This window comes from Maylandia zebra, linkage group LG22, assembly GCF_041146795.1.
Source record: "Maylandia zebra isolate NMK-2024a linkage group LG22, Mzebra_GT3a, whole genome shotgun sequence".
Classification (NCBI taxonomy): Eukaryota; Metazoa; Chordata; class Actinopteri; order Cichliformes; family Cichlidae; genus Maylandia; species Maylandia zebra.
In genome coordinates, this window is record NC_135187.1 from 8,199,824 (window position 1) to 8,226,310 (window position 26,487).

The following is a 26,487-nucleotide window of genomic DNA, read 5'->3' on the forward strand; positions in this document are numbered from 1 at the left end:
CTTAGCTTCTGTCTTGCTAGCTTGCGCTGCACTCAGTGGATCTGCACTCGACAGTGCAGCCTAGGCGGAGTAGTCGAACGCAGATCCACTGAGCGCTCAACACAGACAGCATCGTCAGAAGAAAAGTTGATAAAATAAATAAAAAATCTTGTATTGTTCGATACATATGCATACCGAACCGAAAGCACTGTATCGAACGGTTCAATATCAATACGAGTATTGTTGCACTCCTAATATATACATATATAGTCACCTTAAGGTGCATTATACTGTGAGGAAAAAAGGGACCGCAAAAATCAGACAATCCCAGTAGCATTTTATTAAAGTGAGTGAGGAGGTAAGTGGAAAGTGAAGAAAGAGAGGAAACACACACAGAGACCAGGACAGAACACAAACACAGGGAAAGAGAAGACAAGTTTTATGACATCCAATAGTGGCGTAAAAAAGACTGAACACATTACAAAAACACTTTTGTTCATTTCCAGAATCATAGTTCAGCTTTTACTTACTTACTTTACTTGACTCTTAACATTCTTTCTGTTTTTCATCCTTTAGTTTGACATTTTGGAGGTTTTTTGAGCCAGATGATTGGAAAGGGAAAGATCCTGATGGAGAGGACTGTGGTAGGATGGGGCCAGTGTATTGGTTTGATAACTCCTGCAAAAGATCTTGTGGAAGTATTTGTGAGAAATCAGCAGTGGTCGGACACCATATATTTGTATGTGTCTAAAATTCAGGTCAGCATGTATTTTTTTAAACAACTTGAGCAGAGTATGTAAAGCTAATACCACAAACATTTAAAGCTGCCTTTCAGAAATGCTCAGTGAAAAAAGAAATTCTGCATCGTGTATAATAAAATAAATGTGAATAAATATTATGTGCTGCATGTCGACATCTGAAACGTTTGCCTGTAAGAAACTTAAACTACGTAAACAGACTTCAATATTACTCAATCAACTCAGGAGGGGAAAGTAGTGCTTAGTGTTCTTAGATTATGTGATAATTTAACTTGTGGTTTCCTCAGTCACCCATGTTGTTGTCTGGTACACAGTGTGCTCTGTTTCCTGTTTGGTTCATGCAGCTGTGTTTGTCACAGCTATCTGATTTACCATAAATAAGAGGAAGTGAATGTTCACGGAAAAGTTGTGAAATACTGTGTGCATAAACATCATGGCCAGCTTATGACTTCTTTGTTTTAAATCAGTTGGCACAACTTTAATTTCAAAAAGAGAAAAAGAAACAAGCTACAAGACAGATGAATCCAGCATCTAAATTAAGATAAAAATATATATCTACTATTATCTGAGTTTACATGGCAATATTTGCCAAGCCCCTCCTTGTAGTGTTGTTAGTCTCATTAGTTAAGACCTAATTTATAATTAAAGGTTTGCCCTTTTGTTATTATTATAGTTTTATACTTTTGATTTACTGGAGTTGATGGTACACATGTCTGAAAATGTTGAAGGTAAAATTATTTACTTTTTTTTTTTCAACAAACAAGCAAATTGTTTGTTGGATATAGTGAATTCAATCAAAACTGAGTGAATTCACAAAATGTCAGAGGATAGCGGCTGGTTTTAATATGCCGTTTTTTCAAATATTATACTTTGTACCATTTTCCTGAATGCAAACACAACCTGTGCAAATGTTATTGGTGAATAAAATTAGCACTAGAGGCAGAATGAAAATAGAAACTAAAAAAGTACTTAAAAAAATTAACCTAACCCCCAACTAGTGAGTTGTAGAAGCAGAATTAACAGATGCTAGAAAGGTACTAAAGAATTAGGTTGAATTGCTAATTTTTAATCTGATGTATTTTTTATCAAGTTTAGTGAATCTAAAATGCTATAGATTTGCATTAAATTTCTTAAACAGTTGTTTGAGCTAAAAAAAAAAAAAAACCCACAGAAAAAGTCACAAACCTTGAAGTTTGTAAAACTGCAATATCACGGGTAAGAATGGGATACTCCTATACTATACTATAAAACTGGATTAAACTTGGACCATCAGTGCAATTTGATATGATGGCTCACATCCATTATTACCCAGCTTTTCTTATTAAGTTTTTTTTCTCAAAACATTTATTACTTTTTCAAAGAAAGTTGGGAACAAAACTTAGAGTAAACTGCCATTATTACTAAATCATATTTTGTTGTTTTAAATCATATTAACTAAAAATGGACCACCAGAGCTTAGCTGACCATGATGATACTGAAAATAATTAATTTTATAATTTTAAATGAAAGACAAATTAAATTGTTATTGAAATGTGGAGTGTGCAGTGAGAGAAATCTTAATAATTGACAAACACATTTAATGTCATTGTAGCTCCATAAAGCTACACTGTGAAGTAGTAAAGTAGTAAATAGTAAACAAGCAGGACAGAAATGTCTTTTCATAAACATTTGAAAGTTTATTGTGAAAAACTAAAATTCAAAGTTTCTGACAAAAATCAAAACACAACTTGAGTCATGCACAAGAAAATGTTTAGCATGTTAAGCCAGAAAGGCATAAAAGTTCCTATCATAACATTTATTCTTATTGTTAAATATACAGTAACTGGTCTTCTGTTCCACTTTGTTATATTTTATTGTTGTGTTTAAGGTAAATAAACACAAATATTGATGTTTTAATGATAATATTTGTCATACTTGTAGCTTAACGAACTGAAACTAGTTTTCGTACAGCTCATTAGTGTTGAGCAGGTTTTTTAACTGATGTTTGAAAAGCTTTGTTGCTGAAATAATTTGTTCTGCTCTAGTATCTCTTTGAATTTGTCTTGAAATAGATGAGCTGCGCTGTAGATAGGCTCTCCTCCCCATCCTTTAAAGTCATCAGGAAGTTGTTGTTTTTTTTAACAGAGCTGTGAAAGGTGTTGTGTTTCACTTCTCTTTGAAAAGCCTGAGGTGAGGGTCGTAGAGGTGAATCTTGATGCTAAATTTTCAGTAAATATTGAAGGAATTGATTAAAATAATTGGTTTGTTGTTTTTTTATTGTGATTCAGACACAGTTGGACTAACTCTGAAGTCAGGAGCTTGAAGCCTCAGCATGATGAGCCGTCCACAGAAATACATAGAAGGTAAGAACATTAATGTCAAGTCAAGTCAAGTCAAGTTTATTTAACCAAGGCTGACCAAAGTGCTGTACAATAAAATACAAATATAAAATACAATTAAACACAAGTACATAAAACACCTCACTGATAAAACAATAAGTTAATACAGTAAGTTAAACCTTGCTAAAAGCCAATGAGAAGAGGTGAGTTTTAAGAGCAGTTTTAAAAGTTCCTAGGCTTGTGGAGAATCTGATGTGAGGAGGAACTGTTCCACAGTCTGGGTGCAGCCACAGCAAAAGCCCTCTCTCCCCTAGTCTTTAATCTGTACCTGGGAACATCTAAAAGCATCAGGTCTGCTGACCTCAAAGATCTCCTGGGGCGGTAAATGCTAAGAAGCTCTGCCAGGTAAGGAGGTGCAGTACCGTTAAGAACCTTAAAAACCAGCATGTGGTGGTAAATCAACAGGGAGGAGAAAATACACACTTTTTGTGAACAATGTTGTTTTCATACAACGTAACGTGTTGTGAAATTAAACAATACTCTTTTGGGTAAAATATCTTAAGCCTGTTTTCTGGGTTTTATCATACGAAAATGTGAAAAAACCTCATGTCTGTCTATCTTGCGTGCTGCACAATATTGTTTATTATTTAGTATCTACTGATATCTACTGCTAGCTAGTTAATTGTGATGGTGCCGTTTTTTATTATTATTATGTTGCTCTTTGTTGTTTGCTTTCTCTTCTGTTTTTTTTTTCTCCATACAGGTGATCCAGGTGTTTTTTTTTTTTGTTTGTTTGTTTTCTTTCTTCCCCCCCTTCTCACCGTCTCTTCTCCCCTTTGGTTTTCTTTCTCTCCCTCTCTTTGATTGATTGATTGATTGATTGATTGATTGGTAATTTATTTCAACATGTGAACAATATACAAGTACATTTAGAAAAGAAATGAGAGAAAAAAATATATATATACTATACAAATTACATACAAAAAAACATTCTGATTAATTTACATGTTGAAAGGGAGTGGGAAGAAGTATACACTTATTTAATCCCACCCCTGTCCCATAAATTATCAGTGAATATTTAGTCAGCTTCCTTACTGATATAATTTGTAATAAAAATAGTGAACAGATTTCTGATATACTATATACTATAATATCACATCATGAATTTTTTGTTTGTTTGTTTTTAAATAGAGACATTCACTTAATTTAAATATTTTCCTTTTCTTTATAGATCGAGAAGATCATATTTTTATAACTCTTTTTGAACAGTTTTATGTTTGGACATTGCTTTAATTCCATATTCAGTTTGTTCCATAGTTTCACTCCTTGAACAGAAACACAAAAGCCTTTTCTTGTAGTACGTACCTTCATTGTTTTGAAGTTACAAAAACCCCTTAAATTATAACTTCCTTCTTTCAAAAAAAACATACTCTGAATATTACCTGGCAGTTCTTTATTTTTTGCTTTGAATAGAATTTGTGCTGTTTGGAATTTCACTATATCGTCAATTTTCAATATTTCAGACTGCAAAAATAGTGAGTTTGTATGTTCCCTATAACCTGCATTGTGGATGATTCGAATTGCTTTCTTTTGAAGAGTAAAAAGTGAATGTAATGTGGTTTTATAGTTATTGCCCCAGACCTCTGCACAATAGCTTAAGTATGGTGAAACCAGTGAACAGTAGAGAATATGAAGTGATGTTCTGTCGAATACCTGTTTTGCCTTGTTTAGTACTGCAATGCTTCGTGATACTTTGGAATGAATATATCTTACGTGAGCTCTCCAGTTAAGTTTTTCATCTATTATTACCCCCAGAAATTTATTTTCACTGACTCTTTCAATATCAACACCATTTATTTGAATCTTTGCATTTGTATTTAAACTACTATTTCCAAATAACATAAGTTTAGATTTATTCAAATTTAATGATAATTTGTTTTTATCAAGCCAGAACTTCACTTTACTTATTTCATTAGTCATATCCTCCAATAAATTCTGCAGATCATCACCAGAGCAAAAAATGTTTGTATCGTCAGCAAAGAGAACCATTTTTAATACTTTGGACACTTTACAGATGTCGTTAATGTACAAGTTGAAGAATTTTGGACCCAAAACTGACCCTTGGGGTACACCACAAGCAATCTTTCTTTCATTCTTTCTCCCTGTCCTATCCCCCAGTCATGTCTGTCCCGTTTGTAGCAACTGAAAATAAAATAAATTCATAATTATAATAAAGGTCAATCAAATGGACCAATATGGCAAGGCCATGATGATCCACTTGGTAAAATAAATCCGCTTGGCATCTTTCTTGGCCTTAAGACAACAATTCTGATGGCTAAAGATCCAAACGGGACACAAAAAAAAAAAAAGAAAAAGAAAAAGAAAAACCTCATGTCAGAGATATACAGTTATCAAACAGTTAGGTGAATAAACAACACTGAGACACTTGGAGACTGTTAACGTGCTGGACGGGTGAGGGTTCAGAGAGGGACTCACACCGAGCTACAGCAATCGTCTTTATTTATAGCAGGGTGAAACAAGCATAGCAGTTTCCTTTAATTTTGCATATGTGTGTGTGTGTGTGTGTGTGTGTGTGTGTGTGTGTGTGTGTGTGTGTGTGTGTGTGTGTGTGTGTGTGTGTGTGTGTTAATCTCTTGTGGTAAATGTCACAGGGTGAGCTTCCTGTTTCTAGAGACAGAGCGAGTAGTACATTTTGTTCTTTTCCTATTAAGAGTAAAATATGAACATATACTTTAATGCAACATAAAACTCATAAAAGCGTTTCTTCCTTAACACCTCATTTATGAAGAAAAAAATAACAAAGGAAACCATGTTGTTCTGTAATATGCAGTGTTTCATGTTTCCCGTTGGTCTAATCCAGCTGTTGTTCTCACCAATTTTAAACTTTTGTACTAGACAAACACTGAAATGACATTAAGCAGTGTAATATCTTTGCATCTGTCCTCAGATGCACTAGAGTTAGAACTATTTATTAAATGTTTATGTACTTGTGTGTTCACTTTCTGTCTCCTCTAAATCAGGTGAAGCTCTTGATTCTCAACATGCAAAATCAAACAATGCGTTAAAGCTCAGAGTGGCCGCGCTGGTTGTCTGTGTTCTCCTGGTATCGGCTCTTGTGGTAACTTATCTCTGTGAGTTTGTAGTTTTCTTCATAGCTTTAATTAAATAAGTGTCTAATTTACCATAAATTTATTAACAATCAGAATGTTTACTATAAAATTGTGAAGGAAAAACTTTTGAGTTGTGACCTAAACCAGCGGTCCCCAACCCCCGGGCCTCGGACCGGTACCGGTCCGTGAGTCATTTGGTACCGGGCCGCGAGAGTTGAGGCTCAGGTGTGAAATGTATAGTTTTCAGGGTTTTTAGCGTTATTTTGTTATCGTTTACTCGGTTTTCCTTGGTCTTTTCACGTGTGTTATGAATAAATCTTCTTTTTTTCAGTACCGATACTAGTTTTATTTTTCTTGTATTTATCCGCGACACCTTAAAGGCCGGTCCATGAAAATATTGTCGGGCATAAACCGGTCCGCGGCGCAAAAAAGGTTGGGGACCGCTGACCTAAACCATAAATTGGATGGATAACACAACCACTTTTGAATGTGTTTTACTCTGTGGGGAAACTATGCTTTTTAGCTCATGATTTTTGTCATAATTAATATGTTATTATTTTTATTTGTACGCTAAGTTAAAAATCATAATTAAACTGTGACTCAGACATTCTTCTTCATGAATCTTAAGCAACACACCTGTAGCCATCGATGAAAGAAGAATACCTAGCTAGCTTCTTATTTTTAACACATTAACTTTATTAAATGTTAAGGCTAGCATATATATAAAAAATTATATTCAATTAAAAATTAAATATTAGAGTAGCCAAAGATTTTAAGATTAAAAAAGTTACTTTGGTCTCTGGTTATATGCACATATTCTTTACCTGCATGCTACCAAAGCCTGCTCAAATGTGAATAAATCAGCACTACAGGTGAACTGAAATAAGAGGTTATGGTAACAACAACTGTCTCATTGGCTGTGTAGATAAAGAGATAAAGTGAAACCGAAAATATTACTGATTGAGTTTTGTCTTTTCTTATTTTTATTGTTTTAATAAGTGTTGGAGCTTTTGAAAACCAGGGACATGCTCAGAAACCTTGAGATGAAGCGGGAAACTGTAAAAGCTGATGTCACAGGTAAGAACATGAGACTACACTGTAATTTTGTACTAAACTTTTGTTTGTGACCTCTGGAATTTAATCACATAACACACAGTATTATTTATATTATTAAATGTTGCTTAGCATTTTTTTTCCCAACATTTTAATATTTAAGTTATGGTGATTCTCATAACTGATCCTGATGAATAATTATTGTTTTTAAGCCTGTTTTTTTATTTTTTTTTTGTTTTTTAGAGAGACCTCCTGAAATCAAACCATGTAGTACAGTGCAGCCCACATGCCCGGAGCCTGAAGTAAAAATTAGTACGTTATGAATTTTGAACACATTTGTATCTGCAGAAAACAATTGCGTAAACAAATATACAGCTGCATGACGCAAGGACCATCCTCCTGCCTGAAAAAATCTATGAAAAACATTTTTTTAATCTCTTTTTTTATAACAGTAACACAACCGTGCAGCCCAATACAAACTACAAGCCCACAACTTCCTGAAATAAACATGAGTAAGTTTTATATTTTGTCTTTGACGTGTTTTTTATTCTCTGATTAAGGAAACAGGATCAAAGGAGCATCCTGCTGCTGTCAAATCAAAAGTAGATGGTCACGCTGAAAATTTTGCAAAAATGAAGAAAAACGTCTCTTTTCCATAACAGTAACACAATCTTACAGCATCATTCTGTCATAAGCTGTGTGAGACAGGCAGGAATGGAAGACACAAAATGCAGACTCGGGGAGGCAAGCTAAGGTCAAACGCAGCTTTATTGCTGAACTAAAACAATACAGAAACCAATCTGTTAGGAACTGACACTAGACAAGCAGGTAGAACACACAGCGGCGCATGATGGATAACGCAATGCTAGACAGAGGGGTGTACTAAAAATGCATTAGAGGGATTTAGGGCAGAGAGGAAACACCCGGGAACACGGCTGAAAACAATCAACTGACGAGACAAGGAAAGCACAGCTGAACATGGTACACACAGAACAAGAGACTTTCAAACTAAAACAGGAAGTACGACACACACACTGAGACGCAGACTGAAAAAAAGAGGGAGGATAGAGAGGGCGAGAGAAACCAGACAGAAACACAGAGACAGGAAACGAGCAATTACCTAACTGGGGTAAAGCTGAAGGAAGGACACATAGACGAGACAAAGACATAAACGGTCTGAAATAACAACCAGGACAACCTAAACAAGAAATACTGAATAAACTCAAGAGTGTAAGCAAACTAAACTAGGAAAAATAAAATGGACAGAGAACATAATGAATAAACAAGACACCAAAACACAGTAAACACAAAACACTGGGTCAATGGGCTAAGAACCCTAACGAATACAGCTTACATCCCCACAAACTCCTGAGATAATTAAGAGTAAGCTTTATATTTTGTCTTTGTCATGGTTTTTTTTTTTTTGTGGTTGCTTTTCTTGCTGTTTTGGTTTGTTTTAAATCCTGTGATTAAACAGACATACGTTAAACGTTAGAATGTAACTGTAGGACAGACTCCAAAATCACACAAGCATGAACAGGGATTTCTTCCACCTGAACCAAGTGTTTGATGTAATCTCTTCAAAGATGATTCATGTTATAAATGTGAAGATGGCTGGAAGCAACACAGAGGAAAGTGCTATTACTTCTCCACAAGAAAATCATCCTGGGATGTGAGCAGAACTGAATGTAGGACTAAAGGAGGAGACCTGGTTAAGATAGACAGCAAAGAGGAGCAGGTATAAAACACTGCTGCAGGTTCATGTTCTCACCCTCATGTTTCATCATCCCCGGACTGAAAGTTTTACAAACTAATTTGATCAAATTTTCCTTTTTAGAGTTTCTTGAAGACAAAAATTGAATATGGGAGCTATTTCTGGATCGGACTGACAGACTCAGCAGAAGAGGGCAGATGGCTGTGGGTGGACGGCTCACCACTGAATGAAAGGTTTGATTCAGTACAATTAGATTATATTACATTTCTCATAAATGTCACCTTAAATGTGAATTATAATGTAAGGAAAAGACATTTGGATATTCATATTGGACATAACAAAACACAAACGATGGAAAAGAGTATACACATTTTATGATATGCAGTAGTGGCATATGTGTTTAAAAAAAATGTAACAATTTATGAAAATATTTTTGTTCTTTCTCAGAATCAAAGTTCAGCTTTTACAATTAATGTCCTTTCTGTTTTTCATCCCATAGGTTGGCATTTTGGTCCTTTCTTGAGCCAGATGATTGGAATGGAGAGGACTGTGTGAAGATGGGGCCAATGTATTGGTTTGATAATTCCTGCAAAGTAAATCATGGAAGTATTTGTGAGAAACCAGCTGTGGTTCTGTGTGACTAAAATTCAGTTAGTTCAGTGGAAGTAAAGGACACATTGAGAAAGTTTTTATAAAGCTAATGCTGCAAACATTTAAAGCTTCCATTCAGAAATGTTTAAAGAAAAAAATATATAGATTGTTTAAAATGAAATGAATGTGAATTATTATCTTGTGCCAGATTTTATTATTATGTGCTAAAACCACAATGTCACCAGTGAAATTCCTTGGTTTCCTGGTAAATGTGTTGTGGAAAAAAATAAAGCTTCAGTCTGCTGCACACTCTTTTGAAACTAAATATGTTTTGTGTATAAATATTAAAGAAAGGTACTACACCCATCCTTCTCCTTTCGGTGCCTATCTCCAAACATGCTCCATTCCCTCAGCACATTTCCACAACACTCTGAAAACCACAACCCGCCGCTCCACCCCTCCCCAGCAGCTGAGCTACAAACCACACCCCGCCATACTCACCTTCACACAGGCCATGTACAAGGCTTTATCCTGCAGCTGACTAAATTATCCCAGGCATGCAGTTCACATGGAGAGAAACTTCACCTCCGCTTGCAGCTGCTCAAAACAATCAACTAAAGAAAATCAGCAGCCTCCTCCTGCGACACTACTGTACAGCTCCTCACCAACTCCGGCAGAGCCTTCTGGACTACTCTAAGCCCAGTCTGTAAGCCCAGTCAGCTTACTGAACTCCTTTGGTGTCTCACTACCTTGTCCCTTCAGGCAGGTGACAGATGCTTTGCCAACGCCTGTCCTCATAATTCTGTTTCCAGCTCACAGAAACAAATCACGATGAACCGAAAACTGGATTTGAGAAAACAGGGTTCTTCCCATGCCCAAAGCCCCACTTCCAGGCCCCCCATCCATTCATGTACTTAAAAACTCCATACTTTTTGTAGAAGTCCCGACAGTATTCAGCTCTTGAGATTTTGTCAGTTCAACATCTAGCCCCATCTTCCAGCCATCCTCAACAGGGCACAGGCTGGTTACCCCCAGCTCACACCAGCACCATATAAAAATCTCTGCACTGCTTTAAGGCAGAAAGCTGCCATCCTGCTTTCCAGGTCCACTCATCACTGACTTCCCTCCTGTACAGTCAAGTAGAGGATGCAAAAGAAGCTACATATAGAATATCCATGCATAGGAAAGAAAAAAAAAAAGGGGGGGGGGGGGGGGGGGGGGACATAGTGATAAAGGAACCTGTGGTCATATCAGGCATTAGCTGATCCTAAACAGAAGTCACCCATTTCCTTCACCGATTTCCTTATAAATCTTTCTGCAACATTAACTTACTTCCAACTTTAATGAACAGATCTCAGAATTTTTCAAAAGCCCCATTAGGTTCTCCCCTTTCAGCACCTCCTTCCTTTGTGAATTAAAGCATAATTGCAGAAAAGCGCCACAAGGTGGCGGCCTCTTCCTTTTTGTTGTGTTAAGCTGGAGAGCCTAAGTGTACTACTAAGATATTAATAGGTTAGCAAGCTATGTTGCTTTTGTCCTTGACAATTTTTTTTCTTTAGTTTGACAAATCAGAAGTGACTGTACACTTTCAGCTGACCCTTAGCCTAGAACACAATTACAAGGAGACACATGGGCTTAAATGATGCTATTTTTAAAAGGTAGTGTTTCTAAATTTACATTTGAAACTCCCTTACAGAAATGGGAATCTGACAAATAAAATATAATTGTGCTAAAACAGCAACATAACCAGTGAAATCTCTTGTTTTTCTGATCTTGAATTTACAAAATGTATTACCTGAAAAATCATAGGTGTCACTTTATATGTTTATTGGGAAAAACAGTTTCAGTCTGTTAATTTCTCTCTGGTGTTTGAAATATTTCAATGCCAAAATGTATTGTGTAGTTTGTGCAGTGGGAAAAAGTATAATCAAATTGTCAATCTATGGAAACCACATCTATTTAAAAAAGAAAAAACTCAACAGACACAAATGGGGTGGGTGGCTCTTTAGTGACCTTGATGATGCTGAAAGTAATTGGTTTTATAGTTTTAAATGAAACGAAGCTAAAAGTGTTCAAATCAAATCGCATTCCTTTAAATTACAAAACTTTTAAATTTAACAGAAAGTTGTTTTGTATAAATAACTCCATGTTTAATTTACAGAAACAGAACAAATATTTAGAGTCTTAAGTCTCATCTGTCTACCAAAGGAATTATCTGCAATAAGACAAAGAGATTTTTTTCTGTCGTTTCACAAAGCTCAAGTAAAAAATAAATTTTACAGGACAAATGCCTTTCTTTCGACCAATTCTGATGTCAGGATGCCAAAGCTTCAGCATGAGGAGCCGTCTGCAGAACTACATAGAAGATAATAACATTCGTGCAGTGAAAAAACAACAGGAAGGAGCTTCATTCAGATCCGAGTGATCATCAAACACCCACTAATCTGGACAAAAGTGCTTTTCAAAGATTAAAACAGGTATACAGGAGTAAAATATTATCTGTGCATAAATTAAAACAAAACTTGAAAACCAATTCAGTGTTTGAACATTTAGTCCAACAAAGAATAAAGAAGAAAAGGAGGGGCTAATTTAACTTGTGGTTGCCTCAGTCAGCCATGTTATTGTCTGATACACAGTGTGCCATTTCCTGTTTGGTTAATGCAGCTGTATTTGCCACAGCTATCTGGTTTACTGTAAATAAGAGGAAGTGAATGTTTACAATAAAAGTGTAAAATACAGTGTGCATGAACATCAAGGCCAGCTTCATTGTTTTAATTCAGTTGAGCAAAACAACACCTAAAAGAAGACAACCTATAACACAAATGGTCCAGCATCTACATAAAGATAAATATATATCTACTATTAACTGAGTTTACATGGGAATGAATCCCAACCCCTCCTTGTAGATTCTGTTTTATGAGGACTTAAGACCTAATTTATAATTAAAAGATTGCCTTTTTTGTTATAGTTTTCTGTGAAAGGTTTAGACATTTGTATCTTAAACTTACTGGAGTTCAAGATACAAATGTAGAAGGTAAAGTGATTTACTTTTTTTAAATGAAGCAAATCATTGGTTAAATATAATAAATTCAGTCAAAGCTGACTGAATTCACAAAATGTTGTCAGAAAATTACAGTTTTTTGATTGCATTTTTTCAAATATCATACTACACATACTATACAGTCTCCCTGAATGCAACCACAACCTTTTCAAATGTTACTGGTGAATAAAATTAGCACTACAGGCAGAATGAAAACAGAAGCTAGAACGGTACTAAAAATCCCCAGGTAAACTCCAAATTTATAGAAATGTCTTTTTAAAAAGATAAAGTGACACCAAAATGTTACCAACTCCTTTGTATTTTTCTTGATTTCAATTTCATGTAGAAGGAAAAGTCCCAATAAGAAGGAAGACCCTTGTGACTGAGTGGAGAGCAGTGTTTAACCAAGAAGCAATAGAGGCGCTTTTTAAGAAAGCTAAAAAATTTATTTATTTACAATAAAAACAATTAAAAACAGCCATGACCAGGGGGCATAAAAATTAATATACAGGAACAAAATATAAAAATTGTCTGGCTGGGTCGGTACTTGACCCGACAATTGAGATTTAGTCAGTAGTTGGTACAGAGCTCAGAACTCTGCCTGCCACTGTTCGTCACTTGTCAGCAGCCGTTAGCTTTTCGCAACACTAGCCGAAACCAAAACGATCTCCTGGCACATCCAGACGCTCCACTCAAAGGTGTCCCTCTGCTTCACCTCCCTCAATAACATCTGCCTGTGTCTCCATGGCCACGTCATCGTCATCATCATCATCATGGTTGATTCTTTCTGTCCATTACTGCTGTTTTCATGGCTGCTATGACCATCCATACCGCCAGACCCTCTTATTGGTCTTTGGTGGTTGAAAGGCTCACCCTGATTGGTTAATGGCGGGTTCATTCCATGGCATGACCTCTCCCAGGAGAGGAAAAATTAGTAATGGGGGGGGGGTCTGGGGGAACATAAACTAAAAACAAAATTCACAATAAAAGCATGCAATAACACTAATAGCTATAAAAAATTAAAAGCACAATATAAAAGATAAATGACTCTACTGTCAAAGATTGAAAAAGTCATGCAAAAACAAAAAACAACCTATTCTTCCCCAGGATGACATCACCATGCTTGAGCTTATCCTTTATTTTAACAGAGTGAACGTACTACTTTATATTGAAGTGTTTTCTTTAGTATTTTTAGTTTTTAGCTCTTAGTTCCAGCTTCTACTTGCATTAGAGTTTATTTGATCTCTTTATCCTGTGTTAAGTTCACTGATCTTCATTGTTTTTGTTTAGTTCCTTTTTTTATTGGTCTCCCATGCATTGTGTTTAGTTTTATTTCTTGACTGTTGTTCACCTTTGTTGTGTTCAACTGTGTTTAGTTTCCCTCCTGTTTCTAATTCCTTCATTACGTCATGTGACTTTATAGTCTCAATTTGTCTGTCGTGTTGCATCATACTGTGTTCCTCTCTTTTTTCTCCAGTTCTTTTTTGATTTTCTTTTTTTTAAGTTCTGAACATTGTCTGCCACAACAAAGTCAAAAAAAATTTAACCTCTAGTCTTTTTCAGCAGACTGCATTTTGATGTAATGTAAAGTCGTAAAAACATGAACAGTGATTTGTTGTGACGATATCTTTCATCTCTTAGTTTTACATTTTTGAGAGGCGATAAACCAGATGATTGGGTGGAGGAAATGTTAGAAATATATCCTCCAGTCAGAAAGTGTTAGCTTGATATATCCTGCAAAGTACCCCATAAATCTGTATGTTTCTGAAAGTCAAATATAAAATAAGTTGAGAGTACAGGGAGTACAGTAAGGCTACTTTTATAAAGCTAAAGTCACAAACAATTAAAGCTCCCTTTCAAAAATCTCCCAAGCTAGGCGAGTGACTCCAGCAGATCCCAGGAACAACATCTGAGATCTCTGTCAGAGGAGCGCAGTCCTAGGAACAGCTAAGATACTGCGCAGGACCCTCAAGCTCCCAGGCCTCTAGTAGAGGACCCGAGCTTGACAGATAGACCGCCTGTAGGGGTGAGGGGAATTTACAGATATATACATGTGTTTTTTTAAACCATAAACATAAAGTTATGATAAAGTGTAATCTATTAAAATTTAAGAGAAAATTCTTTTAATGTAAACCTGTAAAAAAGGAAGCTGTCACAAGTGTTTCTTCTAAGAAAAGCAATGAGACAGTTTTAAGGCTTATCTGCCCACCAACAGCCAAAGAAATATTTGCAGATAATACCAAAAAATTCTGCTGTTTGCCAAAGTATTAAATGCTAATAAATAATAAAGAATAAAATGGGTGTGTTTGTGATGCAAAACAGCAGGACTGGCTGAGGTCAGGATGTTGAAGCAGAGGTACATAGACTGTAAGAATATTCATGTGGTGATAAAGAGGGAGATGCAGTCAAATCTGAAAAACAAAACTGCTTTTTGCAGATTGAAACAGGTATGCAAGGATAAAACAATATTATCTAAACCTAAGTTAAAACAAAACTTTAGAGCAGACTAAATGCTTTAACATATGAGTGTATTTGGTAATACTTAGTCCAACAAAGAAGAAACAAACAAGAACAGTGGGGGGTTGACGCTTAGATTTTGTGATAATTTCCTGTGTGGTTTTTTCCGTCAACCACGTTGTTGTCTGATACACAGTTTGCTGTGTTTCCTGTTTGGTTAATGCAGCTGCGGTTCCCACAGCTATCTAATTTACCATAAATTAGAGGAGGAGAATGTTTTCAGTATGACTGTGAATACTGCTTATACAAAAACTAAGGGCGACTGTTTCAACTGTGACTGTGGCATCTAAAGAGAAAGGTTTTTTTAAAAATTACATAACTATAACAATGTCAATTAATGTCAAGCCCTCACTTTTAGTGTGCTTTGTTTTATTATTAATTAAGATAACATTTACAAATAAACAGACTGCCTTATTGTTGTTTTTGTTGTTGTAGTTTTAGGAAACACTCAAATAATTTGAATTAAGGTGGAAAATCACATAAGGCAATGCCACAGGTAAGGATAGGAGACTCATATACTGCAAAGTTGAATTAAACTTGGATTATCAGTACATCTACTCTGATGGCACACAGTTGTTGTTACCATGCCATGCTTGCTGTATCTTGTCAAAAAAATTTGTTACACATTTTTATGTTCTTGCTGAATGACTGATTTAAAGAACTTTGTTGTTTACTCTTTTTTTTTTTTTACTTTATTTTAATAGAGAGTGAAATTAACTATGCAACATGGTATAGCCCACATGTTCACAGCTTCCCGAAGTAACCATGATTGAGAATTATACAACATTTGTTTTTTCTTATTATGGTTAAAGAAACATTGATTAAAGTAAAGGTAAATTACATATAGAGCTTTCAGAATAAATATTACAAAATGCTTCACAATAAAAATGCTAAAACATCAAAACAAAAAGTCAGCCAAAAGTTTAAAAAGATGAGTTTTTACTTTCTTTTTAAAAGAACTCACCCAATCCAGAGATCTCCGGCTCAGTGCACAGATGGTTCATCTACTTGTGATGAACCATCTTTTATAGTTGCATTGTTTTCCCTAGCATTTAAAGCTGTCAGTCATCTTAGGGTAAGAGCTTGTGAAAAGAAAACAAAAAGTAAATCCTGAACAACGACCACTGCTTTTTCAGTCACCCTGCTTCTTCCTCTCTGTCTTCCTGGGAGAAAATCCAGATGTGTTGATGTAGCTCAACTGAGCAAAACTATCCCTTGCAGAGAGACAGATGGTTTGAGGCTAAGGTGTTGATTTACTGTGGACAGCTTTCCAGTGCAGCCAAAACAGAACAGTCTGCAGTAGAGGTTGGGATACTTGTTGGTGTTCCCAGGGCTAAGTTATTTCTTCGCTGATCACTGCCTGCAACTATCTACTTTAAGCAGAGCACTCTCTCTGAAGTCCTTGCTGACTCTGGTGTAGAACAAAGCTAGCTCATCAACTGGGAATCTCCACCAAACTATTAACCACTCATCTTTCAATCTTTGCCCTAAACAGACAACAGCTGGCTACCATTACACATCAGACTGAGCCAATTCATTTCATTATCTATGGAAACCACCCTGAGTACGCAGAGTTCTTTGTTTTTTCTGCACCTCACAAATCTGATCCTAGAAAATCCCTGGCTAGAAGGACACAACCCACATATAAGTTGGTCGGAAGAAAGAACTAAGTTGAAGTTTGTTTTTCCAGTCAAACCGCTTACAATGAGCCCTGCTAACTCAGTCTCTGGGCCTGCTGAATGTGAGTCACCTAATCTTTCTCTGATCCTCAGCAGGACCATGCCCAATAGCTGGCTTTTTGTTGAGTAGAAAGATAAAACTCTTAGACCATGTATTTGACTAAATCAGATCACTAGAGGAAAAAGAAGTGAAAAGACGTTTTTGATAAACACGAGGACACTTTGAGTACTTGGTAATATCTTTTGGTCTAACAAATGTGGCTGCAGTATTCTAAGCCTTATTTAATGAGGTCTTCAGAAATTTCCTGAATGTGGTTGTTTTTTGTTTTTGTTTTACCTTGACAATACTATGATTGTTTTCAAGGATCTATATCACCTTACTTCTGTTTCAAGAAGGTTTTCAGGAGAAAACCTTCACCCCAAGCCTTCACCCCCATTAATAGTTTGTTGTAAAGGTCAACGCTTCAGACTCTGGGGTGGGGGCAATCTTCTTACAGTACCGTACTGTAAGAAGAAAGTAAACTACACTCGTGCACATTCTGCACATTCTACTCATAGTGATCTGCTAGCAGTTCAACTAGCTTTCGAAGAATCATCCAAATTTGTCATATCTTCAGTCACCTACAACATCTCAATTCCAGGCAACCTAGACTGTAATATTCTTTGGCAAATTCAATGACTTACCGTTCTGGTTCCTGTATTTCTGTAGAGCTGACCTGGGAAAATGAAGATGTCATTCAACAGGCTCAGCAGAATGAACATGATTCCAGAATCAGCTTCACAAACCAACTGTATGTCCTGTCTTCAGTCCACTCACAAGTTATCCACTAGGTCCACACCATCAACTTTACCTGCCATCCAGGAGTAAGCCACATTCTTTCATCCTCAATTGGCAAGGTTATAAAGGAACACAATCCAGAATGCTCAGTTTGCACAAGAAGTAAGAGCAAATCTCAACCAATCGCAGGCCTGTTACAGCTACTGTGTATACCTAGCTGCCCATGGTCATGCCAATGCGCCAATAATAAATATTCAAATGGGCAAAAACACAAGTCTTTCAAAATGAACTGCTCATTGGTTTCCATTTTAGAAATTGCAGTGTTTAAAGTTTAACTGCATACAACATCTGTCAAAAAATAAATAAATAAAACTAAACCCTTCGATTGTATGTACATGCCATACTGAAATTATTTTTTTTAAAGAAAACATTTTCTGAAATGCAAAAATATATAAATAATCTAAAGTACAGTCAAAAGTCAAAGTCAAATTAAATAAAATGCATAAGCAACCTAAACTAACTCTGTCTTCTTGGAAGGCTTTCTGATATTGATAGGAGGTTTTTATGCTGCTAAAAAAAAAAAAAGATGTTATAATGGTGCAGACATTAATTAATATTAATAATAATTCAGTGTCCAACTTAACAGCCTTCAGGTCAGTGGCTCAGAGTTTTAATGGCCCATTTACATTTTTACTGGCTTGTGAAAAAAGCTTTTATTTTTATACTTTAAAATATTAATGCAATTTAATTAATAAAATACTTTATATTATTTTATTATTTCACATTCAATTCAAAACATGTTACAAAACCCTTGAAGTTAATATGGCCTAGTACACCCCATGCCCCCCTTTAGACTCACCCCTGTTTGCTGCAGGTATCACTTCCATGTAAAATAGGACGGCTGCCTCAGCCTTTAGCGAGCTGTATAATTTAACCAGTCTCGTATCAGTTAACAGTTCACCTGCATATTTTAATACAACTTCGGGAGACTTGCTGCAGATTTTTCTCTATATAAAACAAACGGCGGTGGATGGAGCAGCTGCAAAGTTCGCTTTTCTTTGCGTCGGAGTGTGTTGATCAGGCGCTTTGATGGAGGACTCACGCTCGGGTTTTGTCAGTAAAGATTTAAATGTTGATTACAGGAACAGCGCTGCTGTTTTGGACGCTAAAAACACGTTTTCTTTCACTCAGCCTGAGCTCAGCGTCTCGGTAAGGGTCCGCCTCTTTGCTCTTCACGGTGTGTAAACAGACTCCGGCTCCACGTTCAGCTGTGCCAGCGTCATCGTTACTGCCATAACTCATCATCGTTGTGTTATCAGTGTTTCTGTTTAAATGTGCAGGCTGTGTGGGCTTGTTGTTGTCAGACTTTTTATTCACACGTTTGCATTGCACGTCTGTTTTTAGTCGCAAATGTGGATGAAGCACTCGTGTTTACAGCGTTTAACACATTTGCCGTGCTTTAAAGGAATAATTATTCAAATTATTTGACTAGTCGTTACAGCGCTACTAATGATTAAACGTGTTTTCTAGCTCCATGATATTCCTTTAGACATAGACTCCAGTCTTCGACCCCAGTTTATATTGCAAATAAGGTTTTTCTTGGGGCTTTGGAAGGAAAAGTCAGTCTGGCTTTTGCATTTCACTCAGAGTCTAAGGGTCAAACTCAGAAGGTCAATCAAAAACTTGAGGTGCTTTCTGCTGCGTTGTTTCCACTAATCCTGCTTCCTGAAGTTCACCGCTCCCATGGATAAAGTATGCACACAAAACACTCACTTCATCCGCAACCAGACTACCATCCTTTGAGGCCTTTCTGGATTATCAACCAGCATTATCCCCTGTAATAGAAAGAGAAGTGGCTGTATCTCCATCCAGCATCATGTCTGACGTTGCTGCCATTTTTGTAGACAAACCAAACATCTCCAAACATCTGAGAAGAATTGGAGTTTGGCTGATCAGCTGAAGTCTCCGGCCTCACAGAATAGTTTGGGTCAGAAAGTTTGGAAATTTCTTTCTATGAAACTAGGTCAAAGATTCATTGGCACAAATGACATTGGGAAAATTGACAATCCTGCAGCTGTTCATTTAAGTGGTCTCCTTGTATGAAGATTCATCCCACATTCCATGTTTCCTAGAAAAAAAAAACAATAGATTACAGTAACAATCTTTCTATATATAATAGTAAACATTTGGTCCCACTTTTGGTTTGCCCAAGATTACTCAAACAGACCAAGGTACTGACTTTATGTCTGAAGTATTTGATTAGATACTGAAGCTCCTGGCTGTGAAGCATCAAGTCTTTAGTGCATATCATGCAGAAAGCCCGGAGGCACTAGAGTACTTCCACCAAACTCTTAAGACAATGTGGCATACCTACTGCTTTAGAACTGGTACGGAATGGGATGAGGGTGTATTCTCTTGTTTTTTGCAATCAGGGAAACTATTCTGTCATGCATGTTTTAAAACTTAAGGTTCTGTGTGGGAGGATCAGGGTTTTTGTTGATTGTGTTTTTCCTGTTGAGACCTTTATGCAGAGACCAGTGTGCCCAGGAAGAAGGAAGATACTCAGTTTTTGTTTCATGTGAGTAAGTCGACCATTTGGCTCACGAGGATACATACGTCAAACGAGGATAAATATGTTGAAGGATGTTGTGTCCATGTTTAAAGGGAATGTGCACTGATCAGGCATAATGTTATGACCAGACAGGTGGTCAACTGACACATGACAAAATGCATTTAGAAGCAGGAAAAATGGGCAAGATGGCTAGATGACTACATCTCCAAACTGCAGCTCTTGTAGGTTGCATGCTGGTTCCGATACTAAGGTGTCAGAATACAGAGTGCATTGCAGTTTGTTTTGTTTGGATCTGGATAGTCACAGACCAGTCAGGGTACCCATGCTGATCGCTTTCCACTTAAAGCACCAACAATGGGTATGTGAGCTTCAAAACTGGACCACAGAGCACTGGAAAAAGGTGAATGATGAACCACATTTTCTTTTACATCAAGTGCATCGCTTACCTGGGAAACATGTGGCACCAGGATTCACTATGGGAAGAATGCAAACCAGCAGAGGCAGTGTGATGCTTTGATCTACTGGGACACCGTGGCTCCCGCCATCCATGTGGGTGTTACTGTGACACATACCACCTACCTAAGTACAGCTGCAGACCATGTACACTCTTTAATGAAACTTCTGTGACTTCTTTCTACAGGATAATGTGCCCTGATATAAAGCCAAAATAGTTCAGCAAAGATTTTAAAAGCACAAAAATGAATTTGAGGTGGACGTGGCCTCCGAATTCCCCAGATCTCAATTTAATCAAGCATTTGTTGGATGTGCTGGACCATTAAGTCCAATGCATGGAGGCTCCGCCTCCCAATTTAGCTGTTGTTACCATCTTGGTGACAGAGACCACAGCAAAATTTCAGGGGTCTAGTGGAGCTCATGCCTTGAGCTTTCACAGCAGTTTGGCAGCAAATGTTAAATAAAATAAAAAATAAGACTGCTATTTAAAATGAAGTGATGATGAAGACTTTTGAGGAATCTCTTTTAAATAATGCAAAGATATTTTTTCTGCTGTTTGTCAAAGCGTAATTTAAACATGAATGTTTACAGAATAAATGTTTTGTGGTGCAGAAACATCTGGATTACCTTCGAAGTCAGGATATTGAAGCTTCTGCAATATGAGCCATCCACAGAGCTTCATACAAGGTACGAACATTAATGTGGTGATAAATCAACAGGAACCTGAAGAAGAGGGAGCTTCATTCAGATTTGAGTAGTCACTTCAACCCCACAGTCTGAAAAAAATGCTTTTTGCAAAATTATAAAGTCTGAAAAAGGAAGTATTTGTGGTAAATCAGCAGTGATTGGACATCATAAATCTGTATGTGTCTAAAAGTCAGTTCAAACTGTAAAATAAGTTGAGTAGTGCATTTAAACCTTCCTTCCAAAACTGCTTAATAAAAATAAATAAAATAATTCTGAACAATATTTGTAAATTGTGTATGCAAACTTCCAGAAAAGTCATGGATACAACTGTGAGCTGTAGATGTGCAGTTTGAGAAATTATGGTGAACACTGTGATAATTTTTTCCTGCCCTGAGTCTATTGAAATTAAAGATGTCTAAAATAATAATAATGAAAAACATACATCTATTTAAAAAAAAATAAGGGACAAACGCAGATTAATAAAACATTCAAAACTCCCCCAAAAAGATACACAGATAGCACAGATGAGCAAGTTATTTAAGCAAACCAGCATTTGAGATCTCGTCTGTATGAAATCAGACTAACTAAATATGGGACTAGCATAGCTTAGGTGAGCTCAGTGATACTGAAAATAATTTGTTTCATCGTTTTAAATGAAAGAAAATAAAACTGTTACTGAAAAATCCTCATCCTATTACATTTAACAGGAAGTTAATTTATTAGAAAACAGTAAAAACATTTATTTATTAAATAAATGTTTTTTTTAAAGAGACTGTCTACTAGACTTTCATGAAATATCCAAAAAATACCACAGAAGGATGTTTTTCTGCCATTTTTTTTAAAGCTCAAAACATGAATACTTGCAGAATAAATATTTTCATGATATCACATCTGCATGATGAGCCGTCTGCAGAGCTACACATAAGGTATGAATATCAGTGTGGTGTTAAATTAATGCAGGAATAAAACAACACCTGAACCTAAAACTTAAAGCCACATTCAATTTTTCGACATAGCAGTGAATGTGATAATATTTAACCCAAAAAAGAAGAAAGGAAAAAAAAGGAGGAACCACCTGTTAGATTAGGTGATATTTTCACATTTGGTCTTTATCTATAAAAGGTCTTGTTTCCTGTGGCTGTGGTTCTCACATTTGGTATTGTGAGAAACTGCTATGCGATAATGTGAGAAAAATTGTAATACTTGAAAAACACAACCCTAGTATGACACAAGGGTTAATGTCCTTGCAGCTGCACAACGCTACAGTATGTTAGGAATATATTAAATGTGTGTATAGTGCTAAACAAGAAAGACAGAAACATGTTTTCAACAACAGCCATAAAATGTACTCTTATTGTTAAACATACAGAAACTACTCTCCTGTTTCACTTTATATATTTTCAAGTGAAATTAAATGAAACCATCAGGGGTTAATGATGAGATCACAGGTAACAAAGTTGATGAGAACCAACAGTGATTTTACAGAGTTAGTCAAGACTGACCAACAGCTTTGTTTTGTGTTTCAGTTTTTTTCTTTCTTTATAGAAAAATAAAAGATGGCTGAATACCACTGATACAATTTTGAATTTGTCTTGAAATAGATGAGCTGCGCTGTAGATAGACCCTCCTCCCCATCCTTTAAAGTCACCAGGAAGTTTGTTTTTTTTAACAGAGAGCTGTGAAAGGTGTTGTGCTTCATTTCTTTTTGAAAAGCCTGAGGTGAGGGTCGCAGAGGTGAAGCTTGATGCTTAATTTTCTATAGATATTGAAGGAATTGATTAAATGATTAGCACCAGTTTGCTGTTTTGTTATTGTGATTCAGACACAGGTGGACTAACTCTGAAGTCGGGAGCTTGAAGCCTCAGCATGATGAGCCGTCCACAGAAATACATAGAAGGTAAGAACATTAATGGGGTGGTAAATCAACAGGGAGGAGAAAATCTACACTTTTTATGAACAATGCTGTTTTCATAGAACAACGTGTTCTGAAATTAAACAATACTCTTTTAGGTGAAATATCTTAAGTCTGTATTCTGGGTTTTATCACAGAAAAATATAAAAACCTCATTTATGAAGAAAAAGAATAAGAAAGTCAACCATATTGTTATGTAACATAAACTGTGTCATGTTTCTCATTGGTCTAATCCAGCTCTGATTCTCACCTGTTTAAAAAAATATCATTTTAAACAAGACAAACACAAACACATATCTTTACAGCATTCCTCAACTGCACTACAGTTAGCACTATTTATTAAATGTTTACGTACTTGTGTGTTCACTTTCTGTCTCCTCTGAATCAGGTGAAGCTCTTCACTCCCAACATGCAAAATCAAACAATGCGTTAAAGCTCAGAGTGGCCGTGCTGGTTGTCTGTGTTCTCCTGGTATCGGCTCTCGTGGTAATTTATCTCTGTGAGTTTGTAGTTCTATTCATGTAGCTTTACTGATAAGTGTCTGATCTACTGTAAATTGATTATCAGAATGTTTACTATAAAATTGTGAAGAAAACCTTAACTTATGACTTTTTAATTAATCTGCATCATATTTAATCCTTTTATTTTAAAATCCAGGCTTCAGGACAAATTTTCCAGAATTTTAATTGAAAAGAAAATAAATTTTAACAGTAATTTAGCTGTTAAAGTCCAGCGAGCTATACAATCACCTGCTTAATCACCTGCATCTTAACCAACACGTGCACTTTATTACAGTTAATTGTTTATTTATTTAAGGTTAATAAATCCATAACATTACATAATTTTGAGTTATAACATCATTAATAAATTGGATGTATGGGAAAGTCATTCATAAATGTGTTTTACTCTGAGGTGGAACTATGCATTTTAACACAATGGGTTTTTTTGTAATTCATATGTTAAATATATGTAATTGATTATTTTTATTTGTAACCTATAAATTAAAAATCATAATTAAACTGCAGCTCAGATATTCTTCTTTATGAGTCTTAGTGTGCTGTCACCGTCAGTGGAAGAAGAATATCTGACATTTGTTTTTAAACAAATTAAATATATGACTTTTCAGTATACTACATATATATAACAACTATATTTAATTAGAAATAATCATCATTTTACTATACAGTTCATGAAACAGTTTTTAAATGGTTGTGCTGTGCGTTCAGTTCAGTAGCCATGTTACTCTACTCTCTGTTTATATAGATATATTTTTTACCTGCATGCTACCAAAACCTCCTCAAATGTGATCAAAATTGGGACAAATTTACTGACATAAGAGAAGTTCTAGTAACAAAGATCTTCTCCTTGGCTATAGACTCTGCAACTTAAATGCAAATGAAACCAAAAATGTTACTGACTGATTTGCATTTTTTCTTTTTTGTATTTTTTTATAAGTGTTTGAGCTTTTGAAAACCAGGGAAATGCTCAGAAACCTTGAACTGAAGCAGGTAACTGTAAAAACTGATGTCACAGGTAAGAATATGAGACTCCTGCTTATTGTACTAAACCTTTGTTTGTTTGTGACCTCTGGAATTTAATCACACAACACAAAATATTAGTATTATTAAACTTTGCTCATTGTTTTTTTTTTTTCACAACATCCTAAGCAGGAAATATTTTCATACTTACAACCATAAACATGATTTCTTCCACCTGCCTGTCTTTGATGTAATTTCTTCAAAGTTGAACCATATTACAAATGTGAAGATGGCTGGGAGCAACACAGAGGAAAGTGCTATTATTTCTCCACAAGAAAATCATCCTGGGATCAGAGCAAAACTGAATGTAGCACTAAAGGAGGAGGCCTGGTTAAGATAGACAGCAGCGAGGAGCAGGTATTAAACACTGCTGCAGGCTCATGTTCTCACCCTCATGTTTCGTCATCCCAGAACAGAAAGTTTTACAAAATAATTGAATCTTTTTTTTTTTCATTTAGAGTTTCTTGGGGGAAAATGTTCAACAAAAAACGACGGGATATGACGACCTTTTCTGGGTCGGCCTGACAGGCTCAGCAGAAGAGGGCAAATGGTTGTGGGTGGACGGCTCACCACTGAACGAAAGGTTTGATTCAATCCAATTACATTATATTATATATTACATTTCAGATAGATAGATAGATAGATAGATAGATAGATAGATAGATTCACAATAACAGTCACCTTAAAGGTGCTTTATAGTGTAAGGAAAAGACACTAAGATATCCAACAATCAGACAATCTATTAGCGACATTTGGGTGACCCCGTTTTACTGTGACTGCTCTTTTTGTTCTTCATCCCTTAGGTTGACATTTTGGAAGGATCAAGAGGCAGATGATTTGAGTGGAGAAGATCCCGATGGAGACGACTGTGTGGGGATGGGGCCAATGTATTGGTTTGATAATTCCTGCAAAGTACCACAAAGAAGTATTTGTGAGAAACCGGCTTTGATTCTGTGTGGTTAAATTTCAGTTCAGGAACAACAGTATGAGCAGACGATATGCTGCAAACATTTAAAGACATCCAGAAATGTTTAATGAAAAAAATACTATATACACTGTTTATAATGAAATACATTTTAATAATTATTCTGTGTCTGATTTTCTTATTCATGTATTATGTGCTAAAAGAGCAACATCACCAGCCTTCTGTCATAATTGTGGTTTGATATTTGACCACTCTTTTATGCAGAATTGGTTGACTTAATGTAAATTGGTTGGTTTCATGGTGGTGGCCTTCAACCTCCCGGCAACAGCAAGGGCCGGTGTTTAAGACGGCTGGGGGTGTCCCCAGCGGACCACTGCCGCAATTTCCAGGGAGATTGGATGGGGTCAGAGGATCTGCCCTTTGCCTACACCAGGCAGCTGCACAACACAGTGGCCAGGTGGCTGCAGCCCGGTCCCACAGAGTGAGAAGCTCGTCTGCTGGATATGGCAGTGCTTGTGGAAGGGCTCCTGGCAGACACCGGAATGGGTCCACTGCCACCATCTGGCCTGGATATCATGGTAAAGCGGGCAGAAGACCACAGAGGATGGGCTGTTGGAGCAGCTGAATCAGAATTTAAAGTCCATGATTCATAAATTCATTCACGAGGACAAACGCAATTGGGATGGCTGGTTAGACCCTCTGTTGTTTGCAATGCGGGAGGTTCCCCAGGCCTCCATGGGATTTTCTCCCTTTGAGTTAATGTTTGGCCAGAAGCAGCAAGGGTTGTAGGACCGAATTAAAGAAACCTGGGAGGAAGGTTTAAGCTCAGCAAAAAATGAGAC

The 26,487-nt window shown here is 36.4% G+C and overlaps 2 protein-coding genes across 7 annotated transcripts; both read left to right on the forward strand.

Annotated features, from left to right (window-relative positions):
• The first annotated feature begins 3,002 nt into the window (after positions 1-3,002).
• LOC111501310 (CD209 antigen-like protein C) lies at positions 3,003-9,856 on the forward strand. The gene is made up of 8 exons (XM_076878940.1): positions 3,003-3,079; positions 6,097-6,207; positions 7,186-7,263; positions 7,483-7,551; positions 7,692-7,751; positions 8,826-8,977; positions 9,077-9,186; positions 9,453-9,856. Exons 1-8 carry the CDS (start codon positions 3,049-3,051, stop codon positions 9,595-9,597), a joined length of 756 nt encoding a protein of 251 aa, XP_076735055.1. The 5' UTR covers positions 3,003-3,048; the 3' UTR covers positions 9,598-9,856.
• Positions 9,857-17,534: 7,678 nt separating this feature from the next.
• LOC143414488 (CD209 antigen-like protein A) lies at positions 17,535-25,772 on the forward strand. Of its 6 annotated transcripts, none has more exons than XM_076878942.1 (9): positions 17,535-17,644; positions 21,196-21,270; positions 22,872-22,989; positions 23,093-23,167; positions 23,571-23,681; positions 24,638-24,715; positions 24,926-25,077; positions 25,179-25,303; positions 25,524-25,772. In XM_076878942.1, the coding sequence occupies exons 4-9, from the start codon at positions 23,137-23,139 to the stop codon at positions 25,681-25,683; spliced, it is 657 nt and encodes a 218-aa protein (XP_076735057.1). In that variant the 5' UTR covers positions 17,535-17,644; positions 21,196-21,270; positions 22,872-22,989; positions 23,093-23,136; the 3' UTR covers positions 25,684-25,772. The 6 variants fall into 6 exon arrangements, with proteins under 6 accessions (XP_076735057.1, XP_076735061.1, XP_076735058.1 ...); XM_076878943.1 differs by lacking the exon at positions 17,535-17,644 and adding an exon at positions 20,392-20,679 and having other exon boundaries at positions 23,067-23,167; XM_076878941.1 differs by lacking the exon at positions 17,535-17,644 and adding an exon at positions 20,392-20,679.
• The last annotated feature ends 715 nt before the right edge of the window (positions 25,773-26,487 follow it).

What these genes read in the sequence shown, in the direction of transcription:
- LOC111501310 (XM_076878940.1), top strand. Translation starts at nt 3,049, where the DNA reads ATGATGAGCCGTCCACAGAAATACATAGAAG. An exon ending in GGAGCCTGAAGTAAAAATTA is followed by an intron (nt 7,552 to 7,691) that starts GTACGTTATGAA and finishes TTTTTATAACAG; the next exon opens with TAACACAACCGTGCAGCCCA. An exon ending in ACTTCCTGAAATAAACATGA is followed by an intron (nt 7,752 to 8,825) that starts GTAAGTTTTATA and finishes ATCTCTTCAAAG; the next exon opens with ATGATTCATGTTATAAATGT.
- LOC143414488 (XM_076878942.1), top strand. Translation starts at nt 23,137, where the DNA reads ATGATGAGCCGTCCACAGAAATACATAGAAG. An exon ending in TCCACAGAAATACATAGAAG is followed by an intron (nt 23,168 to 23,570) that starts GTAAGAACATTA and finishes CCTCTGAATCAG; the next exon opens with GTGAAGCTCTTCACTCCCAA. An exon ending in GGCTCACCACTGAACGAAAG is followed by an intron (nt 25,304 to 25,523) that starts GTTTGATTCAAT and finishes TTCATCCCTTAG; the next exon opens with GTTGACATTTTGGAAGGATC.